Here is a 14,340-nt window from a genome sequence, read left to right on the forward strand (position 1 = left end):
TGATCACCCCAATAAATCTAATACCCATCTAACACCATACTTATTAGAATATACTGACTACATTCCCTATGCTGTACTTATGGCACTCAGCACATTAACCTCTAGGTCCATCCATGTTGTTGCAGATGGCAAGATTTTATATGTTTTTATGGTGAAGTCATAGTCCATTGTATACAGGTTGGGGCAAAAGTAGCTTCACAGTTGTTCGTATAAAAATACAAGAATAAATAATAATATATGAATAAACTGTTTCATGTAGTCACATCTGTACATCTACTTTTGCTTCACAATGTATATATGCACAACTTCTTCTTTATCCATTCACCCACTGATGGACACTTAGGTTGCTTCCACATCTTGGCTATTATAAACGCTGCTGCAATAAACATGTGGATGTCTATATCTTTTTGATTTAGTGTTTGTGTTTCTTTGGATAAATACCCAGAACTAGAATTGCTGAGTCCTTCTTTGTCTCTTATTAACAGCCTTTGCTTTAAAGTCTATTTTGTATGGTATAAGTATTGCTGTCCCAGCTTTTCAATTATTTCCATTTGCATGAAATATCTTTTTCATCCCTTTATTTTCAATCTGTGTGTGTCTTTTGATCTGAAGTGAGTGCCTTGTAGACAGCGTATATAAGGGTCTTGTTTTCTTATCTATTCAGCCTCCACATGCTTTTTGATTGGAGCATTTAATCCATTTCATTTAAAGTAATTGTTGATAGATATGTATTTATTGCCATTTTATTAGTTATATGTTTGATCTTGCAGCTTTTAAGATTCTCTGTCTTTAACCTCTGCCATTTTAATTATGATGTGTCTTGGTGTGGGCCTCTTGTGAGTTCATCTTGTTTGGGATTCTCTGTGCTTCCTGGACTTGTATGTCTATTTCCTTCACCAGGTTAGAGAAGTTTGCTGCCATTATTTTTTCACATACGTTTCTAATTCCTTGCTCTCTCTCTTCAATTTCTGGCACTGCCATGATGCAAATGTTGATATGCTTGAAGTTGTCCCAGATGATTGTTATACTATCTTCATTTGTTTGGATTTTTCTTACTTTTTGCTGTTCTGATTGGGTGTTTTCTGCTTTTTTATCTTCCAAATATATGATTTGATCCTCTACTTCATCTACTCCACTGTTAATTCCCTATAATATATTCTGCATTTCAGTTAAGATGGTCTTCATTTCTGACTGGTTCTTTTTTATACTTCCTATCGCTTTGTAGAAGTCCTCACAGAGATCACTGAACATACTTATAACCCGTGTTTTGAACTTTGCATCTGGTAGATTGTCTCCATTTTCTTTAGTTGTTTTACTGGAGTTTTGTCCTGTTTTTTCATCTGGGACATGCCTCTGTTTCCTCATTTTGGCAGCCTCCCTGTGTTTATTTCTATATGAACTCCTGCGCTTGGTAGAATGGCCTTATTTAATAGGTATCCTATAGGTCCCAGTGGCACAGCGTCCCTGATTACCTGAGCTGGACATTCCCAGTATTTAAGTCCCCTACTATGAGTTTTGGCCTGTTTCTCCCTTTAGTTCTGTTAGTAGTTGATTTATATATTTCAGTGCTCCCAGATTGGGTGCATATATATTGAGAAGTGTTATGTCTTCTTGATGTATTGTCCCATTTATCAGTATAAAAGTACATATTTGTCTTTTTTTACTCTTTTCATCTTGAAATCTATTTTGTCAGATATAAGTACAGTGACACACACTTTTCTCTGGATACCATTTCTTGAGTTATCATCTTTCACCCCTCATTCTGACTCTATGTTTGTCTTTGTAGCTGAGATGGGTATCCTGAAGGTTGATAAGTAGAGTTCTTTCTTTTGTTTTCCAGTACACGGTGCTACAGTGCAAATTTTGTTTTCTCTTACCTGCAGTACTGGAACTTGTTGGACTCTGTGGGGTGATGTTGCTTCAGTGTGGAAAATGCCCTGTATTCTCCGAGGAGACGGGCATCCCTTCTATAAGTGGTTGCCTGAGTCTCTGGGCAACACCTTTGTGGTAGTGTGGCCAGTGATGGGAATCTAGGTCTGAGTTCCAGCCCTGTTTTCCTGAAACCAGAAGCAGTCAGCTGCCCTGCACTCTTTGAGGTGTCCCTTCTGCCTTTACAGGTTCCACCGCAATGGGTAGGGTGGGTTAGGTAGGAGAGGTGGGCTGGTTCATTTGGAAATGAACATCTGAAGCTTTATTCTTTCTACCGGGTTTAGCTCAAATGAGAATAGGCCACTCCATTTAAAATGATGCCTCTGCTCCTTCACAACTTTCTTCTACTGCTGCTGCCTCCACTGGAAATGGCCAGCTACAGGAGGGTGGGGGGGGAGGCAGACTTGTGCATCTGTGGCTTTTTCTTTTTCCTTGGTGATGGTGGCAGTGCTACCCTTTGCACTATTTTTTCACTGTCTCTATCCCTGGGTTCAGCATCAATGTGCACCAGCCTCCGGTCCACAGAGAGGAGGCTGCAACCCTACTGCACAGCTATACCACCTGTTGGGGCTGCTGCAATTGCTGGACTGCTTCTGCAGCTCCCTTCTCGGTCCTCCCTGCCCCCATGCCTGTCCTGCTCACTCTTACAGCCCACCTTCAGATGGCTCAATGTGCGGTCACTCAGACATTTCGTGTTGATCAGGGAATCCTTTGATGAATTAGTTGTCCAGCCTGCTGTGTCTTTAAGAGAGGAGACTAAGGTTTTCTCACGCTGCCATGATGCTGACATCAATCTCAAATTTCCCTTCTTTATTTTTGTACTAATATATTTTTTTATCAGTTTCAGAGAGGAAGGGAGAAGGAGAGATTGAAACATCAATGATGAGAATCATTGATTGGCTGCCTCCTGCATGCCCACACTGGGGATGGAGCCCACAACCCAGGAATGTGTCCAGTCTGGGAATTGAACTGTGACAGTGGTTCACAGGCTGACTCTAGGTGACAGATTTTTATCCTGTAGTCCTTTAACATGTCTTTTTCCAGAGTGGCTATTTCCAGCCTGTGTGAGTGCCAAGCACTATCACCTCTAGTCCTTTCAGGTGGTGCTTCCTCCATTCTCATGCAGTTTTCTACACACATATTGATCAGTACTCAGCTGTGTACTGAAGGAGGACTCTGCAGACCTTAGAGTCTTCCCTCTGTGCAGCTCTCATTTCTTTGGTACTCTGCCCTGGGAACCCTAGCTGTTTTGGTCTGCTAGAACTTTCAGCTCCATCTCCACAACTCGGGGGATCAGCTGGGTTGTGATCATCTCTTTGTGCATGTCCTGAAAATGATCTGAAGGCTATATACTGGTGCAATTTTAGGGCTCATATAATTTGTTTCAGTCCCTTGGGGATCATTGTCCTTTATTATCTAACGTCTAATCCTATACAATAAAAGCCTAATATGCTAAGTGTCCGACCATTCGTTCGACCAGTCACTATGATGCGCACTGACCACCAGGGGAAAGACGCTCTGACGGTAGGTTAGCTTGCCGCCTGGGTCCAGCTGATTGGGACTGTGCAAGATGGGCTGGACATGCCCTGGACCCAACCTCCCACAATCCCTCCTTGGCCTCTAAAATATTCTAATTAATCTCCTTTCAATGTGCACAAATCCGTGCACCAGGCCTCTAGTGTCTTATAAATTATTTTGTTCACATTTTTGTTGCCTAAGGCAGGGGGAAAAAGGATAACTCTGGTCCCTGTTACTTCATCTTGGCTGGAAGTGTCTCTTCCTTTTGTTTTAATTATAGGGTTCTGAAACTGTGGAAGTCTGATTCTACTACTAAACTTATATATAGCAGTTGTTTTGCTTTCCCTAATGATTTTACAGTTGAAAATTTAAAGCCACATCTGTAAACAAATAAAATATTTTAAGAATAATATTTAAGCCTGAGGTTCAGATCAAATGGTTGTCATGTTTCAGCAGTCCCTGAAGGATAGCTCTAACACAAGTATGTGTCTTGAGGAAGGAAGGCGAGAGTCACCTGCCCTTTAAAACTATGGCTCCTTATAGCACCTGCAATGAAAAGCTAAGTAGGGCTGTTTTAATATAAAGCAAACATTTGTCCATCGTTAGGAAGTAGAGATAACACTAATGGTTTTAGAATTTCCTTGTTCCTCAATGTTACTCATATACATCTACTCTAGACAGTCATGCTCATCAAAATTAAAGACCCATGAAAAAGTCGAATCTTCAATTAAAAACATTCCAATAATGATAGAAAACATTTCTTTAGCACTCACTATGTAACAGGTATTTTTCTAGGTGCTTTAAATATTTTTCCTCAAGTAAACATTATAACAAACTTGTAAAGTATAATCCATTATTAACTCCATTATACAGATGAGAAAAATGAAGCTCAGAGATTCAAACCCAGGTTGAACAAAAGTTTAGAATCTTTTATTCAAAAAACAAAATGGGAGACATCTGTAATACTGTCAACAATTAAAAAAAAAAAAGTACTTAATGAGTACATAATGTACCAGGCATGTTTCTAAGTGCTGGGAACATAGTAGTGAGAAGGAAAAAAAAACAAACCCTTATGCCAAAGAATTTGTATTCTTACACGCATTCTCTTTATAAAAATAAAAAGTTAATTTGTAATTTTTTTTTGTGCCTGGTGTTGTATCAAAAGTAAAATGGAAAACATTATAAATTTATGCACTAAAAAAATTCTCCTTTTAAAAGTAGAGGATACATTCTGTGTAAAGGTAAGCAGTTTCATATACTAAGTACATAAAGTGGGATTAAATAAAGTTATGGCTAAGTCCAAAGCCTTTGCTATTTCCATTATTCCATAATGGCTCCACATCACAATACATTTCAGAAAGAGATGCATTAAAAAATCAATCAATCAAAAGCCCAAATACTACAGCTATCTAAAAATCTGTGCAATTTACTAAATATTCTTGATTGCAAAAATAAACGATAAACAGGGAATAAAAATTGAGAAAATAAATACAAATATGGTATAAGTCAAGTTAATATTTGTTAACTAAATGCTAAAAAATTTTAAATATATATTTATTTTTGAATGGAAACAATATCAACATGTACACACAAAATATATTTGGTATTTCAAAAATGTAAAGACAATTCTTTTCCTTTGTATATATGCATGTAAAATATTCAAGTCTCAAAACAAAACATAACTATACATACCTCTACGGCAGGTACAATGTCTATGCCAACAGTTAGAAATTCTTCAAACTTCATAAATGGGTTAAAGCAGCTGCCAACATCAAGTAATCTGATCTTCCCTGAGGTTTGTAGCAACCTAAAAACATATTATTTTGTCTTATAACAAGCAAAATAAATTATAAGAAAAATTCAGACATCTGAAAATTAAAAAGCTTTATAGATTTTTAGCTCTCTTTTTGGCCTTGAGATTCCTTTAACACATTTAAAATTTATGGAGGACCTTAAAGAATTTTTGTTTATGTGGGTTATTCCTATCAATATCATATTTGAGAAAAAAATATATTTGAAATTAAAGTCAAATAGTTTAAAAAACATTTATTGATATAACAATAAACCTATTGTATATGATACGGTAAATTTGGTATTTGTAATGAAAAATCTAGGTCAGAAAGACAGTAAAAAGTGAGGCATTAGTTTACATTTATTCAAGTCTCTTTAATGCTTGGCTTAATAGAAAATTGGCGAATTCTCATGTTTGCTTTTGTATTCGAGCTGTTCCAACACCACATGCCATGTAGTCTCTAGAAAAACCTACACTCTACACTCATAAGATTGAGAGTAAAAAAGGCATTTAACTTTTTAGTATTACTGTGAAAATAATTTTTCCTCCACAGACACGCTAGAAGGTTACTTAGATTCCCAGACCACACTTTGAAAACTATCACTGTAGATGAGAGAATCCATTCACAAATCATTTCTCAGTAGTAAATATAACAATGTCTTTGTACTTAACTTTAATTTGTTTCAATGAGTTAAAAGGATCAAAGAGAAAAGCATAAACGGAACAGTATTGTTATAAAATTTTTTTGTTTTATTTTTACTTAAGAGCTCTCTTCATGTCCAAACACAGTAGGAAAAAATGAAGCAATAAAACCAGAAATGACCATATTTTAAAGTTAGCCAAATGCATCAAATATGGATAGCAGCAAGGATGAAGGAAAACAGTGGATTTCGTTGGTCTAAAGCCTATAACCCTAACATTCAGACAATATAGCAATAAGAAAAATCAACTTCATACATATGCCATTACACTGATTTAAAATAATTTTCTTTAAAAAGATTTTAAGTGGATGTTGGGGAAAAAATGAAATGCAAACAAATAATTGGGTAAAACCACAATCCTGACTCCTTAAATTCTAGAGAGCAGAGAGAACCTGACCAGCGTCTCTCCTTTATACATCGTAGAGGCCCGCTGAACAAATTCATGCCCAGTGGGTCCCTAGGCTTAGCCTATAGGATCGGGCCGAAACCAGCTCTCCGACATCCCCTGAGGGGTCCCAGATTGTGAGAGGGCACAGACCAGGCTGAGGGACCCCACTGATGCACGATCAGGGCTGGGGAGGGATGTGGGAGATTGGCCAGCTGGGGAGGGACCATGGGAGGGTTCCAGGGCGGTCCAGCCCATCTCGCTCAGTCCCAATCAGCCGGATCCCAGCAGAAAGCTAACCTACAAGTCGGAGCGTCTGCCCCCTGGTGGTCAGTGCATGTCATAGCGACTTGTCGATTGGTCAACAGTCTGACCCCTGGTGGTCAGTACATGTCATAGCAAGCAGTTGAGCGGCCTTAGCATATCATTAGCATATTATGCTTTGATTGGTTGAATGGATGACCAGACACTTAGCATATTAGGCTTTTATAATATAGGACTAGAGGCCAGGTGCACAAAAATTTGTGCACTCAGGGGGAAGTGGGGGGTACCTCAGCCTGGCCTGTGCCCTCTCACAGTCTGGGACCCCTCAGGAGATAATGACCTGCTGGCTTAGGCCTGCTCCCGGGTGGCAGAGGGCAGGCCCAATCCCTAGGTGCAGCCCCTGGTCGGTCTCAGAGCAGGGCCGATTGGGGAGTTGGGGCGCCGCCCCCTGTCATGCACAGAGCAGGGCAGATTGGGAGGTTGCGATGCCATCCTCAGGGTAGGGCAGATTGGGGGGTTGGGGCATCGCCCCCTGTCACACTCAAGGCAGGGTCGATGGGGAGGTTGTGGTGCCACCCCGTCACGCACAGAGCCGCAGGGCGATCAGGGGGTTTGGGCGCTGCCCCCTGTCACGCTGATCCCGGTGCCTGAAGGCCTCTCAGCTCCACTGATCCCTGTGCTGGGAGGCATATTACCCTTTACTATATAGAATAGAGGCCTGGTGCATGGGTGGGGGCAAGGTGGTTTGCCCTGAAGGGTGTCCTGGATCAGGGTGGGGGTCCCCACTGGGGGTGCCTGGCCAGTCTGGGTGAGGGGCTGAGGGCTGTTTTTAGGCTGGGACTGAAGCTCCCAACTGCTCCTTTTTTTCTTTTTTATTCTGGGCCAGCTTTAGCTCTGAGGCTTGGCTCCAGCTCTGAGGCCTCAGCTGCTGAAAACAGGTATCTGGTTTGTTTTGGTTCTATAATCGAAACTCTGCATCAACTCCAGCTCTGAGATCCCAGCTCTCTGAAAGCTGGTTTCTGGGGTTTTGTTTAGCTTCTATATTTGTTACAATGTTTTTTAAACTGCAAGCTCAGAGGCCGGCAAGGCAGGCGGGGAACGTTGGTTTCCTCCGTCACTGAAGCAAGCAAGCCTCATGTTCAGTTTAAGCTGCCTGGCTGCCGGCCATCATCTTGGCTGGCAGTTAATTTGCATATCGCCCTGATTAGCCAATGGGAAGGGCAGTGGTCGTACGCCAATTACCATGTTTCTCTTTTATTAAATAGGACTAGAGGCCCGGTGCACAAAAATTTGTGCACTTGGGGGGAAGTGGGGGTCCCTAAGCCTGGCCTGTGCCCTCTTGCAGTCTGGGACCCCTCAGGAGATAACGACCTGCTGGCTTAGGCCTACTCCAGGGTGGCAGAGGGCAGGCCCAATCCCTAGGTGCAGCCTCTGGTTGGGCTCAGAGCAGGGCCGGTTGGGGAGTTGGGGCGCCGCCCCCTGTCATGCACAGAGCAGGGCAGATCGGGAGGTTGCGATGCCATCCTCAGTCATGCTCAGGGTAGGGCCGATTGGGGGGTTGGGGCACCGCCCCCTGTCACACTCAAGGCAGGGTCCATGGGGAGGTTGTGGAGCCACCCCCTGTCACGCACAGAGCAGGGCCAATCACGGGGTTGGGGTGCTGCCCCCTGTCACTCACAGAGCAGGGCCCATCAGGGGGGTTGGGCTCCATACCCTGTCACGCACAGAGCAGGGTCGATCAGGGGGTTGGGGAGCTCCCCCCTGTCATGCACAGAGTAGGGCCGATAGGGGAGTTGGGGCACTGCCACTCTCACACTCAGGGCAGGGCCGATGGGGAGGTTATGGCTCTACCCCATCACACACAGAGCAGGGCCCGCGGGGGGGGGGGGGGGGGTTGAGAGAGGTTGGGGCACCGCCCTCTATCACCCACAGAGCAGGGCCGATCAGGGGGTTGGGGCGCCTTCCCCTGTCACGAACAGAGCAGGGCGGAAGGGAGGTTGTGGCCCCACCCCCTGTCACACACAGAGCCGCTGGGCGATCAGGGGGTTTGGGCGCTGCCCCCTGTCACGCTGATCGCGGTGCCGGGAGGCTTCGTGGCTCCGCTGATCCCATTGCTGGGAGGCATATTACCCTTTTACTATATAGAATATAGGCCTGGTGCACGGGTGGGGGCCGGCTGGTTTGCCCTGAAGGGTGTCCTGGATCAGGGTGGGGGTCCCCACTGGGGTGTCTGGCCAGCCTGGATGAGGGGGTGATGGCTGCTTGCAGCTGGTCACACACCCTTCAGGGTGGGGGTCCCCACTGTGGTGCCTGGCCAGTCTGGGTAAGGGGCTGAGGGCTGTTTTCAGGCTGGGACTGAAGCTCCCAACTGCTCCTTTTTTTCTTTTTTTTCTTTTTTATTCTGGGCCAGCTTTAGCTCTGAGCTCCAGCTCTTAGGCCTCCGCTCCTGAAAGCAGGTATCTGGTTTGTTTCGGTTCTCGAAACTCTGTATCAACTCCAGCTGAGATCCCAGCCGGCTGAAAGCTGGTTTCTGGAGTTTTGTTTAGCATCTGTATTTGTTACAATGTTTGAAACTGCAGGCTCAGAGGCCGGTAAGGCAGGTGGGGAACGTTGGAGTCCTCAGTCACTGAAGCAAGCAAGCCTCATGTTAGTTTCAAGCTGCCTGGCTGCCGGCCACCATCTTGGCTGACAGTTAATTTGCATATTGCCCTGATTAGCCAATGGGAAGGGTAGCGGTCGTACGCCAATTATCATGTTTCTCTTTTATTAGTGTAGGTTATTACCTTAGGGTCCATTAGGGAGGTGTTTCATTTCCAAATAGTAGGCTAAGCTCCTGGAAAAGGCACTAAATCAAAATAATATAAAGTTGATTTCCTCAAAAAAAAAAATGCATGCACTATGTGTAGGGTTACATTTTCTTGTTGTTAATCCTCACTGGAAGATATTTTTCCATTGCTTTTCAGAGAGAGAGGAAGGCGGGTGTGTGTGTAGGCGGGGGGTGGAGGGGGTGGGAGGGAGGTGGGGAGAGAAACATTGATGTGAAAGAGACACACTGATTGATTGGTTGTTTGCCTCCTGTATGTGCCCTGACCTCGGGCAGGGAGTGAACCCACAACCCTCAAGTGTACAGACCGAAGGGTCTTGGGTTTGATTCTGGTTAAGGGCACATGCAGGAGGCAGCCAATCAATGATTCTCTCTCATCACTGATGCTTCTATCTCGCTCTCCCTTCTTCTCTGAAATCAATAAAAATAAATAAAATAAAGACTAATTACAAAGTAAACAAAGTAATTAGTACCAATGCCAAGAAATATATCACTGCCTACACTCTGGAAGCAAGATCCTCCCTGATGACATCCACTACCCCTATCTGTAATTCTATTCACTACCTGACTTAAATGATAATGGTATCCTTTTGATGGTCTTACTACCTATGACTGAATGCTTAAATAATATAGTTTAGTTTTACACACTATACGTTTTCTTTTGTGATTTTCTTTTTTAATTTAATATTAATTTTGTGAAAGTCATATGTGTTTCTATACATTAATTGCTGTTAATTTACATTCATTGCTGTATAGTAGTACCTTTACTTAACACATCCCATTGGGATTTTGATTACAGTAGCATTGAGTCTAAAGACCATTTGGGGAAAATTAATATCTTTACAATATTGAATTTTCCAGTTCACAGAACTGGCATAATTGTTCATCTGTTTAGGTTTTCTTTTAAATTGTCTTCTAATAACTTTATCATTTTCTCTTGAATGGTTACATATCTTTTGCTGGCATTATGTCTATTTATGCTATTATTGCTTCCCCCTTATGGATAAACTTTATTATTAAAATTTCATTTTTCATTGTTGGTTGCAGAAATGGAATTGATTTTTATATAATGATTTTATATCCAGTAACTTTACTAAGTTCCTGTTACCTCAATTGATTAACTGTGTATTATTTTGGGTATTCTAATCTAGATATATAATTATACAGTCTGTGAAAAATGACATTTATATCCTTCCTTTCCTGTCTATCCACACATCCAAACTTCCATCTATTTTTTGCCTCACTGCTTTGCCCAGGACTTCTAATACAATGTTCAACAGAATACAAGCAGTCACTGCTATTTTGTTCCTACTCTCTCAGAGAGATCATTCCAGTGTTTTACCATTAAATATGACCACTGTATACTACCCTTGTTAAAGTTTGAAAAACTCCTTTTATACTTTGCTGGTGTGTGTGTGTGTGTTTTTTAATATAACACAAATCTGTTGGATTTTATCAAATGCATTCTACTCAGCTATTCAGATAATAACTTTTCTTTTATCTACTTATATGGTAGAGTACACTCATTAATTGTGTAGTGTTAAATCAACCTTCCATTACTGGGAAGGATCTAATTTGGTTTTGATATATTATACTTTTCATAAGAGTATTTGTTTTATGTATGCATAAATAGTAATGGTAGTTATGGTATATAGTCACCACAAATACTGAACCATGGCACCTAAAGATATATAGTCTTAGGCTTCTGGTCACAACATTTGTCAACAGATCAACACTTAACTTGGATTTACATGTGTTTTTGTTTACAAAGATATTTTATTTAGTATATATATTATGATGCTTTAACACTGAATTCACAGCCAATACCACTATAGCTCTCGTCCAGAGAAAGCTTATCTTACACTGGTATTTTCTCTGTAAGGCGTTTAACAGCCCCTTGTGCTTAATACATTAGATAGAACTTCAACACTAAGTTTGGAGGCCACTTTAAAAGTGAAATCATAAACCAAAATGCAAAAACTGTGACAATAAATAGACTGAAAATGGTCTCCATATACAATCATGCTCTACATGATGACATTTCAAAGTTTGGACTTCATATATGACACAAATCTATCCCATAAGATTATAATGGAGCTGAAAAATTCCTATTGCCTAGTGACATCATAAAGTAGCAATGCATTACTCATGTGTTTATGGTGATACTCATATAAACAAGCCTACTGTGCTGCTAGTCTTATGAAACTATAGCACATACAACTATGTACAGCACATAATACTTGATAATGCTAATAAACAACTGGTGCTGGTTTATGTATTTACTATACCACACATTTTATCATTATGTTAGAATGTATTCTTCCTACTTATAAAAAAAATAGAATGGTATGCTGTATTGCATTGGTAGCAGCTGACAGCAGCCTTATATGTCCGCCTTATACATCTCATGCTGTTTTGTACAGAAACATCCGGTACAGGCTTGTAGCCTTGGTGTGTAGTAGGCTATACCATCAAGATTTGTCTAAGTGTACTCAATGATGTTTGCACAATGAGGAAATAACCTAAGAATGCATTTATCAGAACATAATCCTGACGTTAATTGGTACATAATAGGAGAGCTGAAGTAAGAAGACAGCCTACCTTGTCTGACTTCAACTGGGAAGGTGTATGTCAGACAACACACTCTGAACATGTCCACAAATAACTCTAAAAATGCCATTAGTACCAATATTGGAGTTACAAATACATTTTAGTGAGTAGGTGAATTCGAAGATATGGATTTGTGAATGATTGAGTGTATATATATTTTATGATGTTTGCATCTCTTTATGAGTGACCAGACTGTAATTTTCCCTTCATGTATTGACTATGAAGAGTTTTATATCAAGGACATGCTAAACTCCTAAAATGACTGTGGGAACTTGCCTTTAATTCTATTTTCAAAGATTTTTAAACAGGGAATAACTCTGACTAACCACGAAATGGAATTAGAATAAAATGTGCTAATAAACAGATAAAAGGAACTCATACTGACAGTTTCCTTATAAGCATATTGCAGGCATCAGCAGTTCCAGTTCCTGCTTGTACAAGAAACAGCCTTGACCATAACTTCAGTTGACGCAGATGGGCCAACTGCAGGAATTGGCTAGCACTGACCAGTTCCAGTATGCTGACATTACAGATCCATATCGGGACCAGCAAGGACACTGCCTGCATGTTCTCAGCCCCTTCTCCTGATCTCTTTGTTCTGCTTCCCCCTCCCTCCCTACAAAAATCCCTGCCTGCCCTAAGATGCTGAGATGGCTCTGGACAAGAGTCCCTCATCTACTTAAGATGCTGGTACTCAAATAAAACGTTCCCTTTTTTGCCATCATCTGTCTCAAGAGTTTTTTTTCATGGTGCAGGCAGCCAAACCTTGGTTCCAGTTACAGTTTGTGTAAGAATATAACTCATTTTTGCTGGAATGTTTACTAGAACTTGCTGATGAAGCCATTTGGACCTGTTCTTTTATTTCTGAGATTTTAAACCACTGACTTAACTTCTTTAATATTATACTATGTTGTTCTGTGAAATTTATGAGCACAAAAAAATTTGTTGTACTTTTGTTATCTTTTAAGTGTCTTCAATAAATATAGTTCCATTCCCCTTTTTAAATTCTGAAATTACTTGTGCCTTTTTCTTTGTGAGATTTTAAATTTTAATGCTTTAAACAATTCTAACTTATCTTTGTTGATTTTTTTCTTTCCTCCTACTCTTATCTTTATTATTTCCTTTTGTGGGTGGGGTGGGGTGGTGTGTGCTTATTTGCTGACTTATCTTTTTGAGTTAGATTCTTAGTTCATTAGCTTTCAGCTTTTCTTCTTCTTTTTTTAAAATTAAATCTTTATTGTTCAGCTTATTACAGTTGTTCCTCTCCCCGCCCCATAGCTGCCCTCCACTGGGTTCCCACCCCACCCTCTGCCCTTACCCCACTCCCCACTGTCCTCATCCATAGGTGTATGATTTTTGTCCAGTCTCTTCTTGCACCCGCCACACCGCTTCCCCCCTGAGAACTGTCAGTCCACTCCCTTTCTATGCCCCTGATTCTATTATATTCATCAGTTTATTCTGTTCATCAAATTATTTATTCACTTGATTTTTAGATTCACTTCTTGATAGATAGTATTTGTTGTTCATACTTTGTATCTTTACCTTTTCTTCTTCTTCCTCTTCTTAGAGGATACCTTTCAGCATTTCATATAATACTGGTTTGGTGGTGATGAACTCCTTTAGCTTTTTCTTATCTGTGAAGCTCTTTATCTGACCTTCAATTCTGAATGATAGCTTAGCTGGATAAAGTAATCTTGGTTGTAGGTTCTTGGCATTCATCACTTTGAATATTTCTTGCCACTCCTTTCTGGCCTGCATAGTTTCTATTGAGAAATCAGCTGACAGTCGTATGGGTACTCCCTTGTAGGTAACTAATGCTTTTCTCTTGCTGCTTTTAAGATTCTCTCTTTGTCTTTTGCTCTTGGCATTTTAATTATGATGTGTCTTGGTGTGGTCCGCTTTGGATTCTGTTAGTTTGGGGTACTCTGAGCATCCTGGATTTGTAAGTCTATTTCTTTCACCAGGTAGGGGAAGTTTTCTGTCATTATTTCTTCAAATAGGTTTTCAATATCTTGCTCTCTCTCCTCTTCTGGCACCTCTATAATTTTGGATGTTGGTACACATGAAGTTGTCCCAGAGGCTCGTTACACTATCTTCATATTTCTGGATTTTTTCTTTTTGTTTTTCCAATTGGGTGTTTTTTGCTTTGTCATATTTCAAGTCTTTGACTTGATTCTTGGGATCCTCTAGTCTGCTGTTGGGTCTCTGTATAATATATTTTATTTCAGTCAGTGTATGCTTAATTTCTAGTTGGTCCTTTTTCATATCCTCGAGGGTCTCACTAGATTTACGAAGGATCTCACTAAATTTATCGGCG

The 14,340-nt window shown here is 40.9% G+C and overlaps 1 protein-coding gene across 2 annotated transcripts in view; it reads right to left on the reverse strand.

Annotated features, from left to right (window-relative positions):
- BMT2 (base methyltransferase of 25S rRNA 2 homolog) overlaps nt 1-14,340 on the reverse strand; it is a 130,811-nt gene that overhangs the window by 2,368 nt on the left and 114,103 nt on the right. For both annotated transcript variants that reach the window (XM_059711567.1, XM_059711566.1), the window contains one exon: nt 5,140-5,254. In XM_059711567.1, coding sequence (XP_059567550.1) covers nt 5,140-5,254 — 115 coding nt within the window. The remainder of the gene's footprint in view (nt 1-5,139; nt 5,255-14,340) is intronic.

This window comes from Myotis daubentonii, chromosome 10 (assembly GCF_963259705.1).
Source record: "Myotis daubentonii chromosome 10, mMyoDau2.1, whole genome shotgun sequence".
NCBI lineage: Eukaryota > Metazoa > Chordata > Mammalia > Chiroptera > Vespertilionidae > Myotis > Myotis daubentonii.